The sequence below is a fragment of the Salarias fasciatus genome, chromosome 10 (assembly GCF_902148845.1).
Source record: "Salarias fasciatus chromosome 10, fSalaFa1.1, whole genome shotgun sequence".
Classification (NCBI taxonomy): Eukaryota; Metazoa; Chordata; class Actinopteri; order Blenniiformes; family Blenniidae; genus Salarias; species Salarias fasciatus.
Window position 1 is genome coordinate 7,894,357 of NC_043754.1, and position 14,045 is coordinate 7,908,401.

The following is a 14,045-nucleotide window of genomic DNA, read 5'->3' on the forward strand; positions in this document are numbered from 1 at the left end:
CTGTCATACCCAGCAGTGACCTTGGTGGTCTCACGGTGAGGCAAGTCTTCCATGAAATATCCCACAATTGCTTCCTTCAACTCCACAGACTCTTGACTTCTCTTTAACCAATCATCTTGTCTTCCAAAAAAAAAAAAAAAAAGTGACGAATAACTTAAAAAAAAAAAAAAAAAGAAGAAAAAAAAAAGAAGCCATAAGTAAGATCTAGGCCTCGGCATTGATTAGCCACAGAGAGTAGGCCTGACTCCTCAGGCACCTCCCGAGTGTCACCAGGGATTTTAGACACATGTTGGGACTCCTCAAAATAAGAGCCAAAAGACGCAGCGGGAACAAACTGGATTTTCTGAACGCCGCAGGAGGCGCCGTGGGAGAAATGAAGACCAGCAATATGCAACAAGAACTACAAGGCTGCACTCACAGGGAGGAAACAAGCCCAACCACACATTATTAGCTGCAATCGGAATTTGCAGGCTACAAAGGCAATCACTGGTCTGCACCAATAAGTGACATAGGTATTTTTTTTTTTTTTTTTTTTTTGCAAAGCATGCATAAATCTGTGTTCTTTGGCTCTCGAGGGACGACTCCCCCTCAGTATCTACAGAGACAAGCCCTCGATTCACCCTCTCTCCATGTTTGCCATCAATCCTGTGTACATTTCTACAATAGCTCCTGTATGAATTGAAAGGAGACGTCTTATTATGGAATATTATTCAATAAAATAACATATATTTGTATGATTGTACGCAGTGGTCGGTCTTTGATGTTTTATTTTCTCCTCCCTCTCTTTCATCTTCAGGTCCTTCTAAAGTGCAGTGTTAGATTTCCCTCGCGGCACTCGACGGTTCATTTGCATTTTCGTCCTCCCTTTATTTGTACTTGCAGTCACCTTTTCGAAATGCATGCTTTTAACAATCAATAGCCCAGTGGAGTGGTTTCAAAGTGTGGCACGGATCTCCTCTAGGCGGCGCCAGAGAGCAACAAGGGCGCTGCAGCAGAGAAAGTCTGGGGACCTGGGAAATACACCCTACCTGCATGATTGTGTTCTTTCAGATACTGAGAAGAAATCAAGATGAGAATAAAAAAGTGGAGGACAAAATAATCAATTTACTAAAGCATAAATTTCTAGAGTGCAAAACAGTTTAAATTTAAAATTTTCACTTCAAATCTGAGATCGATAAATATGAGAAACTCAAAATGAAGATATTCCCAATAAAAGCTTCAAGCTAACAGAACAAGAGTTATCTTTTTTACTGCAATAGGATCTCAGTAAAAACTAGAATTTGGCACTCAGAGAGCGCAGACCTCCGCCACAGCTCAAACCAGTCACCAACAACAACAAGAGCACCATATATAATAAAAAAAACATTTTATTTCTCCCCAACACAATGTATGGGAGAAAGCTGTTTGCTGCATGTTCATATCTCAGTGTGTTGCCTCACAGTGACTGACACTCTGGAATTTTTGTCTGTTCTGGATCCTGGTATCCGGAATACTTCCGTGATCTGGATCAGCAGCTGATATCTCTTAGAGTCATTGAAGAACTTACACTGTCATTTTTTGCTAAGCCCCCTTGTCATTTATTGTTGAGTTATGCTCAACTATGTCAAAGACTGCCCTATCTCTCAATGATAAAGAATCCTTTAAAAAATTCCTGGATCCAGACAGTGATCCGGACCATCACCAAAATTTAATGGATTCTAAGTTAGCCCAAGAGCCACCTTTCCACAAAGTTTCATTGCAATCCGTTCATAACTTTTCCCGTAATGTTGCTAACAAACCAACCAACCAACCAACCAACCAACAAACCGACATGATTACATAACCTCCTTGGCGGAGGAGGTAATGAACAATTTCATATTACGTGAAATCAAACAACCCACAAGCAATCTGAAAATACTACTACATTTTTCCCACTTTGACAGCCTCAGCCTCGTCATAAAATCTGAACTTACAAACCATTGTGTAATAAATTGGTATATTTCAATGCCCATCATTAAACAATATGAATATAGTCAACATTTGTTTTACTGAGGAGGAGCATTTTTATTTACCGTCATGTTCAAACACAGTCTCTAGAGGTCAGTTCGACCTTCAGAGAAATCACTCATGGACACACGGCACAATAAATACTCTGGATTCCTCATCTACGTTAAAAAAAAAAAAAGTTATTTTTTGAAGAAAATGTATGTCGTGGCCTTATTGTCATTGTGAATAAATGTTCTGACTTATTTAAATGTTTAAATTATATTAGCTGTTCATTGATTTGATCAGTTTTCACAATTCTCAAAACAAATCGGACTGCAATTTAATAAACGCGTGGTCACAAAATGGCTATGACGTCGTGGAACAAGGGGAATATAATTTAATACGACTACAGATTGAAGATAAATGACTCCATGGTTATTAAATGAGTGGCGGGACAGATGACTGAGACTGAAGCTCAGCCTGAGTCATTCTCAGCTTCTTTGAAATTTCCGTCATTGTCGTCTGTGAGAGAAATTTTAAAGAAAGTGAACTGATAATGTCAGATGTTTTCACGGACTCAGTCCACTCGGTGCAGTATGTAAGGTTAGTGCACAGGGTAGCAGTAACAAGCCTGGCTCTCAGAGTTTTGTCAGTTTTCTATTTGTAGTCGCTAAGAACCTCCATTTTTGGTTTATTTACATCAAAAATTTCAAATACCTGATTGATCCTGTCTTTTTGGAGACCGATACTCTCTCGATTAGACCCTACATCATCTTTTGGTAGAAGTGATTTGAGGCGAACTGCCCTCATTTCAAACCTCTACAGTAGAAAACTTGAGATGTCTTGACATTATAATGTCACATTTTAGGAAAGTTCTTTCATACTTTAAGACCTTCTCAAAATATATCGGCACAATCCAAATATTGGCAATCAATATTGATAATTGTGTTCTGACGGCATATTAAAACCATTTTCTGGCCCCTATATTTTCGTTCTTTTTTAGCAAAGAACGTGTATTTGGGATTCATTTATTGACAGAGTCAAGAATGTAAAGAAATAAAAAAATCAAAAACGATCGTGAATTTCTCTAATCTAATGAATGAAAAAAAGCTATAGGCTCTTCTACGGCATACTTCAATTGAAACACTGGATACATTCAGCACTACGAGCTAATACGCACTGTACCTCATGTCAGTGTGAGTTTGGCACACAACTATTCCCAATCACAGTTTTTGTATTTAATGTTCATCTTAGAACACTGCATTTTTTTTTTTTTTTTATCAGTAAAGTCCTCGGATGGCAGACTGTATTGTCTGAGTTCTGAAAGGTTTTGGAGCTTTGTGGCACAGAGCAGTTTACAAGCTGTGAAGATGTGAAGTGGGAGTGAATATAAAATCTGAACATTAAGCATGTTTTTCTGATTCTTTTCATGGCAGATTTGGACATTTTTTCCACCCTAAATGTTTGAGGTTTTTAGAACTATTTGCGATGTTCAATAGTAAAACTTTGGTGCATTACAGCAAAACAGTGACATCGCTTTCTAAAGCAATGTGACTGAGTAGGCAGAGCTTCGTGGCAGAGAGAATACCTTGTTAGAAAGTCCAGTTTCTAAAGTTCATTGTTACAAATCTTTTTCTCCTGGAAGACCAGAAAGAGCACAATTTCTCTTTTAGGGGAATGAAATTTGGATGTTCAGAGAATAAGATTGTTTACACTGCAGTTCATTCTTCACTCCTCTTGGCCTTAGCGACCAAGTTGAGAGTAAAACTTTGATACTAGTTAAAAGAGAAAATCTCTGACAGGCCATAAGGGCCAAAAGTCAGATTACTCAAGTTTTAGCATGAAAGGATAAAATCAAGAAGTCAAATTGTGTTCTTTACATTTTGCAGCATACAGTATGTGCAGCACATGGCTGCGCGGATGTTGTATAAATAATTTTCATATAAATCTGCAGACTTATACAAACACCCGCCCGTGGATTAGCAAACTAACGCCTGCGTCTTCCACTGAAGAGTCATGTGTCTTTTCATAGAACCGAGATTATTGAACCAAAAAGCATCAGATGGATGAATAGCTGCAATTACGTCGCCTGCTTCCAGCCCTGCAGTCAATTAGACATCACAATCTCTGGGTGATAACTGTGGTAAATGGATGTCTCACGGACTTTGATAATCAAGCTACAAGTCGTACTCCAGAACGAGCTGGAGTTGAGCAGCATCTGATGGCGCAGATTACGGGGTGCTCTGGGCTTTGGCTGGCTTTCATAACAAGCTCCCCTTTGAGATGTGACCTCAGTCAGGGTCAGACAGCCCTCTTCTCTCCTCTGATCCTCCTTGTACTTTACTGGGGCATCTCAAATCTCATGGAAGCATGACTCGTGCGTTTATATAAGATTATTCTCAGTAAACCCACACAGAGTGGAGCAGTCTGCACTCAGACTGAATGGGGGCTTTATATTTCTTAATGCAGCAAATAAGGATTAAGGCATTAAACCAAATATAGTTCTCACGATAGCTGGAGGAACCAATTACCCTCTGTATGAGCATCTTCCCATTATAGGAATCTACATGCTAAATTTGAGAAAAACGTGGGAAAATCACAACCTTGCTGTGCACCTAATTATGTTTTTCTAAGCGCCCGCCTTGTTAAGACCAAACACAATTCGGCTGCTGTTTCAATGATATTAATCACAATAACAGAGCGACAAATGAGTGGAAAGCAAGCCCGAGACGATTGCAATGTCGCCAAGATTACATGCGGCGATGAGGCCAACAAAGAAGAGAAGGAAATCCTTTTGAAACAGAGCGTGCTACGAGGCAAAGATGCAGACAGATTCAAGATGTCACAAGCATTTGGTATTTCACAAGCTGTTAACAAAACTACAGGAAGGAGGAGGAGACCATTTAGAACTCGTTGCCCCTGGATCCGTCAGCTGCATGTTTAACCAGTTTGTTAGTGACTTTTTTGTTTGTTTTTGTCATTAATATTGAATGTGAACAATGTGACAAGAATTACAGCATTGAATAGCTTTTTTAAAAAAAAATCCCTGAAACGCATCATGATTATTCAGTGGAGAAATGCAGCCGTCATTGTGCCAATACGGACCTGGGAGACAGGAAGTGTGACTTTATGATGAAAGTTGACTGTGTCACAGTGTTTTTCATACGTGACAGCTGATTTGTGTCACACTGCGGCTGAAGTGTGAAATAATTGCAGATTAGAGGAAGGCGCTTTCTTTTCACAGTCTCATCACATTAGCACATGTGATAACAACTGATCAAACACAGATAGTGGTGGTTAAATTAGAACGAAAAAAACCTACAGTTGCGTTGATAATTTATGCGCTCGCGTTTGTGCATAAATTCACTACTTGTCCATTAAATAAAGTGGTTTAGATCAGGTTTTGTGAAAATTCACTTTAGAAATGTCAGTTCCAGTTATTTCTACATCCAAGTCAACGTATTAAGCACAGATCATCCGTAACATGACGGCCACTGATAAATGAATGTCACTAATTGTCTCTTCATTATGGCATCCATTAGTGGGCGGGATATACTAGGCAGCCAGTGAGCATTTTATCTTCACAGTTTGACTTAAAAGCAGGAAAAATGGACAAGTGTAAGGATTTTCATTTAATTTGACACAGGTTTGATTGCTGCGGCTAGACGACCGGTTCAGAGCATAAGTCCTGTTGGGTGGTCAGAATCTATCAAAAGTGTTCAGAGGAATGAAAAGCAGTAAACCAGAGACAGGGTCATGGGCGGCCAAGGCTGACTGATTCATGTGGAGAATAAAGAGCGTATCAGATTCAACAAATGCACTACCGTCAACGGAAATACTGGTTCTGATGGAAAGGGTTCAGAAAACACACTGCATAGCAGCTTGTTGCATACGACCATGCAGGAGGTTTGGGCAAATCAAAAGGATGCCCCCTTGTCAATTTCCATTACTGGTTCATCCAAATGGAAGAAGGCCCCAAATTCAGACCAGGACCAGCTGGAGAGACTACATCTCGTTTGCTCTGGGAAAGGCTTGAGATATCCCATGGAAAGCCAGAGGAAGCTGCAGGAAACAGGGATGTCTGGGATTCGTTGTTCTACCTTTATCATGACCAAAGTTGGACGAGTTGGAGAAAAAAGATGGATCACTGCATGTGGGTCAGTTTTACTCTATGAGGAGAAAAGAGAATCCAAACTCTTCCTATTGAAACCCAGTCAAATCTGTGGGATGTACAAAACAAACACATCCAATCTGAGAAGGTAAACCTTTGCAATGTCCAAATTTAAATAATCTATTGCAAACTATTTATGCCAGATACAACAACAGATCCTCTGAGGTCATGACTTGTTTCCACTAGATCTTTTTACCAGTAAAAAACCCCAATCTTTAGCTGATGGTCATAATGTCATGGCTGATTTAGTGTAAACTGTGCTTTGGTTGTCACAAGTTTTAAGGTAAGAGTTAAAATGGCTGTTTAGCTCTGTATTGACAGTGTCCAGCAGGAGGTAGCATTGTACTTGGGGGTTGTGCTTGTATGATCTTCCCTCCAGCTACATTGTGTCATATCTCACTGGAATAAAGGCACAGCACAGCACACATACTCAGGGATTGCACTTGAGTCATTAGACAGAGATCAACACATAGTATGACGCCTCATTGCCATGAGGAAAACTGGATCAAAAACAATAAAATTAGACAGAAAAGAGGGGAAAAAAAGGTATAAAAAAAGGCAACAAAAACCTAACATGAACAATATAATCAAGAGAACATTAAAGCATGTCAAAAGTTATTTTAAGTTAAAGATGAAAATCAAAACTTCTGAGACCTTATCACCACTTTAAGTCATTTTATGAAGTTAAACTGCTCACAGACAAACCTGGTCTAACCTCAAAACCAATCTATAAAGCTGTGATGGAAGTGACCTCATTTTTGGAGTATTGTGTTGAAGACATGAAAATAAACCGGAGAAATAAAAAAAGAAAAAAAAAAACACACACACGCACACACACACACAGTTAGCCGAAACAGAACAGCCGCGCCCAGTGAGACCGGAAAAACATAGAAAGGTTGTACTCGCCGTCATTCGTTTCACTGGAGATGACTCATCCGACTCGAGAAACTAGTGGCAGGTTAAAAATATTTACTCCTCACCATTTTTGTCTTTGTGACTCAAAGTCACGACAGTATCAACCCGGATTGCACAAGTATCGTAGTACCGCAGAAACTCATTTCACATGTGAAGATTACATCGTGTGAACTAGTAAAAGTTGGAATGACAGCCGCATGTGTTTGTGCTTGTTGGAGTTGCTTGTGTATGAAGCAGTTTGTGTGTGGTGGTGCTCATTATGTCTTCTTTAAAAAAACCCCAAAAAAAACAGCTTAAATACAAGCAAGAGTTCACAAAACCTGTTTGACTGGCAAAATAACTGAATCAGCTCTAACTGTAATTTGTGAAGAGGGGAAAAACAGTAATGTTCCATGCAAACATCAAAAGAGAAACCGAGTCCTACAACAGACTGTTCACCCAGATTTTTTTTTTTTTTTTTTTTCAAACAATCACACACATTTAAATAAGATCTAATCTGACAATCCAATTTCCAAGGAGAAAATCAAAGCTAATCTGGCATGAAGTGGAAGACTTTATCTCCATCCAAATAAAAAATTGCATCAACATCCTCAGCATTTCCAGTTCATTTCTTGTGCTGTTGTTCAACTGAATCACATTTGGTCAAAGCTAAAAGTGTCTTCAGTAAACAACACTCCCCCGGGGCAAAAACACTCAGTCTGAGCCTCTTGAATTACTCCTTAGTGTGTCAGGCGAAGGACAGCAAATACTGATAAAGGATGTAGGGGAGTGTCGTCTGGCAGTGGTGAAGGTTATGTGAAGCAGGCCTTCTGCTTTGTGAATTTTACCCAGAAATCACTTTACAACAGCAAGAAGTCGAAGGTAAAATAAGGTGTGATAGGTAAAATTTCAAAAACACAACAAGTGCAATGCTCGAAAGCTTTATATAAAGACACAATGTGCTTTTTTTAAGTGAGTCTCTAATGTCTATTTTTGTCCATGGATCTCATTACCTTTTAACGACAGTGTGTTTTAAAGTGAAGCTCATAAGAAAGTCAGCCAAACAAGACTCCCTGGTCTGAGGCAAAGATGTACAGAGTTGAAGTGTGACATTAGAGTTCATGATGTGGGATTTATTCTTTGTTTTTAAAACCTTTATTTATCCAGGAAGTCTCATTAAGACCCAGGGTCTCTTGAAAGTATACAGTTCTGTATTAAATACAACAAAAAAAAAAACATGTATGTGTTTATATGCAGTTAATTGTTGAAGAAGTATGAAGAATTGAACGTGGGAGATGAATTCTAAAGAGGAATAGGTGAAACCAAAGGCATGTTCAATCAAAGCGATCATTGGAAATCATATAGTAGCGATGCCTATATCAGTAAAGAACATCTAAACCAAAAGTGTTGAACATATAACAGTTCAGTGGCTACATACAGTCGTATTTTATCTCGAGTAGCCAGACTGGTCAAACAGTGCCATAACCACCTTTTAAATTTAAGTTTTTCTTTGTTGTGGTGTAAATGTATATGTGAAAAAAATGCCTATATTTTCACAAAACCCAACAATTACTACTTAAAACGACTGCAATTTCAATATAAAGCCAATTTTAAAGAAACCTTCTGGTGCAAAACACAGTGAAATGTCCCAAAAAAATGTATCCTGTCGCTGTAGCATTTTGCAAGTTTGTACAAAGTCTCCCTTATGGCTTTTGAGCAATGAGTGTTGCATTGTGTCCGCTCCTCTTAAGAAACTGATCTGAACAAAAAAATCTGTGTTTTTCTTGTGCATATTTTCTACAATATTGTTGGTTGTTTGGCGAGCCACATTGCAGCCACTTGTAGGCCAGTTTTGGCTCACGGGCCTTATGTTTGACACTCCTGATATAAACTAAGTACAAGACATGGAAACAGATGGTGTACCTTCACTGTACTAGAGGAAGTCACACTTACCGAACGTGCAGAACACAAGAAGCGGGAAGTGACTGTTAGAGTCTAACTCACCCCTGACGGAGCTCCAGGGTCTGTGCGGCACTCCTCCAGCTGTTAGTGGAGTTTCACTGTTTCAGTATGTGCCTTCTCACAGCACTCCAGCTCTTCTGCTGGCCTGTGGCAGGTGAAGCAGAGCGAGCACAGAGAGCATTTTAATGTCCTCTCTGCAAATAATGCATGCTGAATGTATTTCTGTCCAACATAACCTGTGAAAGAATGTATTAAATAATGAATCTTACATGTTTTTAAATACAATGCTTTTATACATTTGTTTTGTGGCAAAATGCCATTGGATTTAGCCAATATATCTCATGCTTCGCTAGAAATGTAGAGGGTTAGCATTGCGACTTCCTTACTTATTGAAAAGTGACATCATAGTTTCAAAAATACAGAAAGTTGATCAGATGGATGGAAAACAACGGTAGAAATTACTTAAATCTATCATTTGTTTCATCTTGAATGCAAATACTCACTTCATGTTCTGTATCGTTTTTATTTGAATACTAAACAGATCAGCCTTTCTTCTTCGAATCTGATTGTGTTCTCATTAGGCTCCCAAAATATATAAATAAATAAAAGAAGTGCTACATCATACAATAACTGACAATTGTTTGATTCCATTCAACCACTCACTGAATTCACTGAAGAACAACATGTTGATGGGGAAAATGTGATCAAGATGACATATCACATTCAAAACTGACATTGCCATAGAAAATAAAGAGGTCATATGCATCATATTTAGAAAAACCAAAAAACGAACAAAAGCTGAGCGAAAAATACAGTTGCTGAACAAATAAAGCATTGATTTTCATTAATTAGATTGAGAATTAAAGCCTGTGCCCATCCCTAAAAACCAGTGCATCCACTATTAAGCCAGGGAACAAGACATTGACACTGTCTGCTGATGATAGCAGGTTGAGTATGAGGAACTTACAGGTTCAACCTAATATTGGGTGTCAAAATACACCAAGGATGCAACACAAATATGATTACAAAATATTGTGTTTAGTTAGTCAGTGACTCAATGAGTAGTAAGACATCCAGGATCAAAACAGAAATACTTTAAATGGTCGATGATTTATTCAAGAACAAATACACTAAAACCAGGGGTGTCGAACACATTTTTGTTTTTTTTAGTTCAGAGGCCGGATAAGTACAATAGCTTTAAATGTATACATTAAGGGTTTCTTTTTATATATTTTTCTTTCTTCCTTTTTTCTCCCTTTGAATGTACCGCATAGCGTAGTCTCTACTTTCATTAAAACCAAACAATTACTGTCAAGAATTGGTGCAAAATATAGTGAAATGACCCCCAAACACCTCTTCTTCTATAGTTGTTGCTTTAAGTATGTTTTTACAAACTCACTCTGATTGTGTGGCTTTGGAAAAAAAAAAAAAGTTTTTAGCCTCTTGCAGGCCTGCCTAAAATGTTTTTCGTAAGTTAATGGTCAGAAGTGTTGTAACAAACCACAGCCCGACTGAAATACATGAAAATGACAGATACTGCGTGTTGTGCGCTCGTTAAAAAAAGTTAAAGTTTCCTTTTCTTTACCTATTCAATGGAAATGTGAGGCACGCAGCTCCAGGAAGCTCTGACATCACGATACTTCACGTGCTCACCTCGGCCAGGTGATGACTCGAAACTGCGTGCGCGTCCCCGCCTACATTCTCCTGAAACCGCCTAAAAAAGCTCGCTCCCGCTGCGCCCTCCTCATTCAAGGGTGCGGCGGAGCAACAGGTGCGACGAACAGAGGACAGAGACAGACTTCAAATTTATCAGCCATCACTGTTTTCTGACTACTTTTTTACCCTCAAGAAGCGAAGGAATATTAAGAAAGAGGGACTGACTTTGTAATTTTCACAACTTGATAAACAGCAGGTGAAGAGCCGGAGATTTGAGCCATCACAGCAGGTGGACGGCGTTGTAATTAGAAAACAGAAAAAAAAAGAAAAAAAATGGCCAACTCGGGTCTTCAGATTTTGGGATTCTCCCTGGGTCTTCTGGGCGTGATCGGACTGATTGTTGGCACCATTCTGCCCCAGTGGAAAATGTCGGCCTACGTCGGGGACAACATCATCACGGCCATCGCCATGTATGAGGGTCTGTGGATGTCGTGCGCCTTTCAGAGCACAGGCCAGATCCAGTGCAAGGTGTACGACTCCATCCTGCAGCTCAACAGTAAGTCACAGTCTGCTTACACTTCTTTCAAACAAATGCAGTTAAAGGGAAGTTTTTTTTTCTCTTCTTCTTCTTTTTTCATCTGAATGGAAAAGCTTGCAAGTATTCCCCAGTGGTTCCTTCTGTTACTGGTCTAACCGGTTTTCTGACTTTCCTACCTCCTTTAATCCCCCTCCCAGTCATTTATTTACTTTCCGCCACAGGATGGAGCTTGAAATAATGTTTTTGATAAGCAAGACGTCAGGAATGTGACTTCTAGACAATGATTATCCTGAAGTCATTGTTCACTTCAGCTTCCCCCTCCTCCTTTTCTGTGGAAGCACTCGCAGGGCACTTCTTGCTTTGCACAGCAGAAGTAGTTACAGGTTAAACAACACCTCCATGAACCAGTGTTTAGTCAACATTTTGAAATACCAGCCGCACAAACACTCCTCTTTGGCATCAAAGGTTCTCTTCACATAGATTATGATGATCATGATTGTGAAAATCAGGAAATTAGCACATGGAAGTTGAGATGTGAAAGTTTGACATTGTGATATCACCATTTTTCATCTATTTTTACTTTGGTGTCTGGTTGTGTTGGTGGTCCCTCTAATGAATTGACAATCAGGGCAGGTGGTGGCTGGGTCATTGTGCATTCTCACATTCATCTGATTGATGGCGTGCCTTCAGGCTCCAACTGCCTGAATAATCAGGAAGGATTCCTGCAGCTCCCCTGGAATTGACTAATGGCTGGCAAAGCAAGTTTCCTTGGCCAGAAGTTCACAAAGTTGCCTTTTCCCCTCCACTTGTACTGTTAGATTTTTTTTTTTTTAATGCTTTAATTTGTTGCTCTTCAGTTTATGAAAAGTTGAGATAGTGTATATCATGTAGCAGAGGGAGCCTCATCACCTCCTCCACACCTGGACACAGACCAACTTTGATAAACACTGATTTAACCTGGTGGTCGCATAACAAGTAAAGTAAAAAAACAAACATTTTTCTGAAATACACCCCAAAAATCTAAAACCAGAGGCTTTAATGCTGTATATCAGGAACTGGCGCAAAGACAGGTTTTTAGAACTTTGTTTTAAAGGGAAGTGTTGTGTGTTTTTAGTTTCTTTTTGAGCAGAAGTTTCAACCTACAAAAATCCACCTGCTGAAAAGCGGCACTGTTGAAGCACCCGAGGTTGGGAGTGTCTTCCGTAATGCAACCTGAAACCTGGTCAGACCTGTTTTCAGGTGTGCACGCATGCAAAACCACACACACACACACACACACACACACACACCACTCCCTCCTTCTCCACAGCTTCTCGGGCCTTCCGGTTGAAGCCAGTTTGTGTGGAGCGTTGTTATAGCGAGCGGCAGCCGCACAGGAGACAGAGGCTTCTCTGTTCTGCTTGAGCCATTTGTTCCCTCTGCGGCCACTTCCGCACACAATTTACTCTTCAAAAATAACTTTTTGAATAAGACTATTGTTACTTTACAGTTTAATTAGTTTTTTCATCATTACACCCATACCAACTATCAAGCCTGCGTATAGATTAACCCTCTTTATTTCTCTCTCTCTCCCTCCCTCCCTCCCAGGTGCCCTCCAGGCAACTCGTGCTCTCATGGTTGTTAGTATCATCGTGTCGCTGGCTGGGCTGGGCGCTGCCTGCATGGGGATGAAGTGTACTACCTGTGGAGGAGACGACAAAACACGCAAGTCCCGCATTGCCATGGTTGGCGGCGTCATCATCTTGATTGGAGGTATGAAGACATCCAGAGTGTTTTGTTTGTTTTTTTTTTTTTATCTTTGATCCATATATATGTTTCAGTTTCTTTTGGGGGGTTGATGTGACTGACTCTCTCCCTTTCTGCAGCTTTGTGTGCCATCGTCGCTTGCTCTTGGTATGCCCACGATATCATCCAAGCCTTCTACAATCCATTCACTCCAGTCAATACCAAGTGAGTATATGAACCCAGTCGCCACCCATGTGTTCTTTCTCTCCGTTTTTGTTGGTTTCACAATCGACTGACTTTCGCTTGTTTCTCAAGGTACGAGTTTGGTGCCGCCATCTTCATCGCCTGGGCCGGAGCGTTCTTGACGGTAGTGGGAGGCGCCATGCTGGCGGCGTCGTGCCCACGAGGCAAATCCACGCCCAAGTATCCCATCTCCAGACCGCCCAGCAGCACCAAGGAATACGTGTAAACCGGACTGAACTCTGTTGAAGGAACAATGATATTCATGTTAAAGATGTATCCCAGGAGGCAATGGGAGCTTGTCTGTTTTTTTTTTTTTGCTTTGTTTTTTATTAGTTTCTGTGAGGCCACCCTCTAATGTTACTGTAATATTATTTTAATGGACTCATTAAAGTTTTAAATACCAGCTGTTTACTTGGAAGAGATTATTCACATCGCCCTGTCTGGTACCTTAGCCAGTGCTTACTTTGTAATGTTACACTTCTCACTTATCTGACACCAAGAAGGCACTAAGGTCAATTAGCGTGAGACATCCGAGGCTCTGGATGAGGTCTTTCACCTGCTCTGCGGTCCAGCGCACGGTGTTCACCAGCATCGTTTCAATACGTGAATAAAGATTCAGCAGGCAACATCAGAGCAGTCCAGCTTGAGGCCAAATGAGCAGTCTGCTCTCATCACTTCCACCTGTGCCTTTTAATTTTTGATAACAAAGCTCGTAGAATTATCATGAAATTTCAACTACATAAAGCATTGCCGATTCCTTAAACTCATTTTTGCCAATGTTTCCACTGATGAGTGAATTGTAACAGAAGTTGTGACCTGTTTGTGACAGTTGTTGGTGTGAATGGGCTTCTGCTTTTTCTTTGACACATCTGCTGCACTCACAAAATGCTC

General features: G+C 40.1%; 1 protein-coding gene across 1 annotated transcript; it reads left to right on the forward strand.

Moving 5' to 3' along the window:
* Nucleotides 1-10,719: 10,719 nt before the first annotated feature.
* Nucleotides 10,720-13,665, forward strand: LOC115395067 (claudin-7-A-like). The gene is made up of 4 exons (XM_030100428.1): nucleotides 10,720-11,204; nucleotides 12,774-12,938; nucleotides 13,052-13,136; nucleotides 13,227-13,665. Exons 1-4 carry the CDS (start codon nucleotides 10,982-10,984, stop codon nucleotides 13,378-13,380), a joined length of 627 nt encoding a protein of 208 aa, XP_029956288.1. The 5' UTR covers nucleotides 10,720-10,981; the 3' UTR covers nucleotides 13,381-13,665.
* Nucleotides 13,666-14,045: the final 380 nt, after the last annotated feature.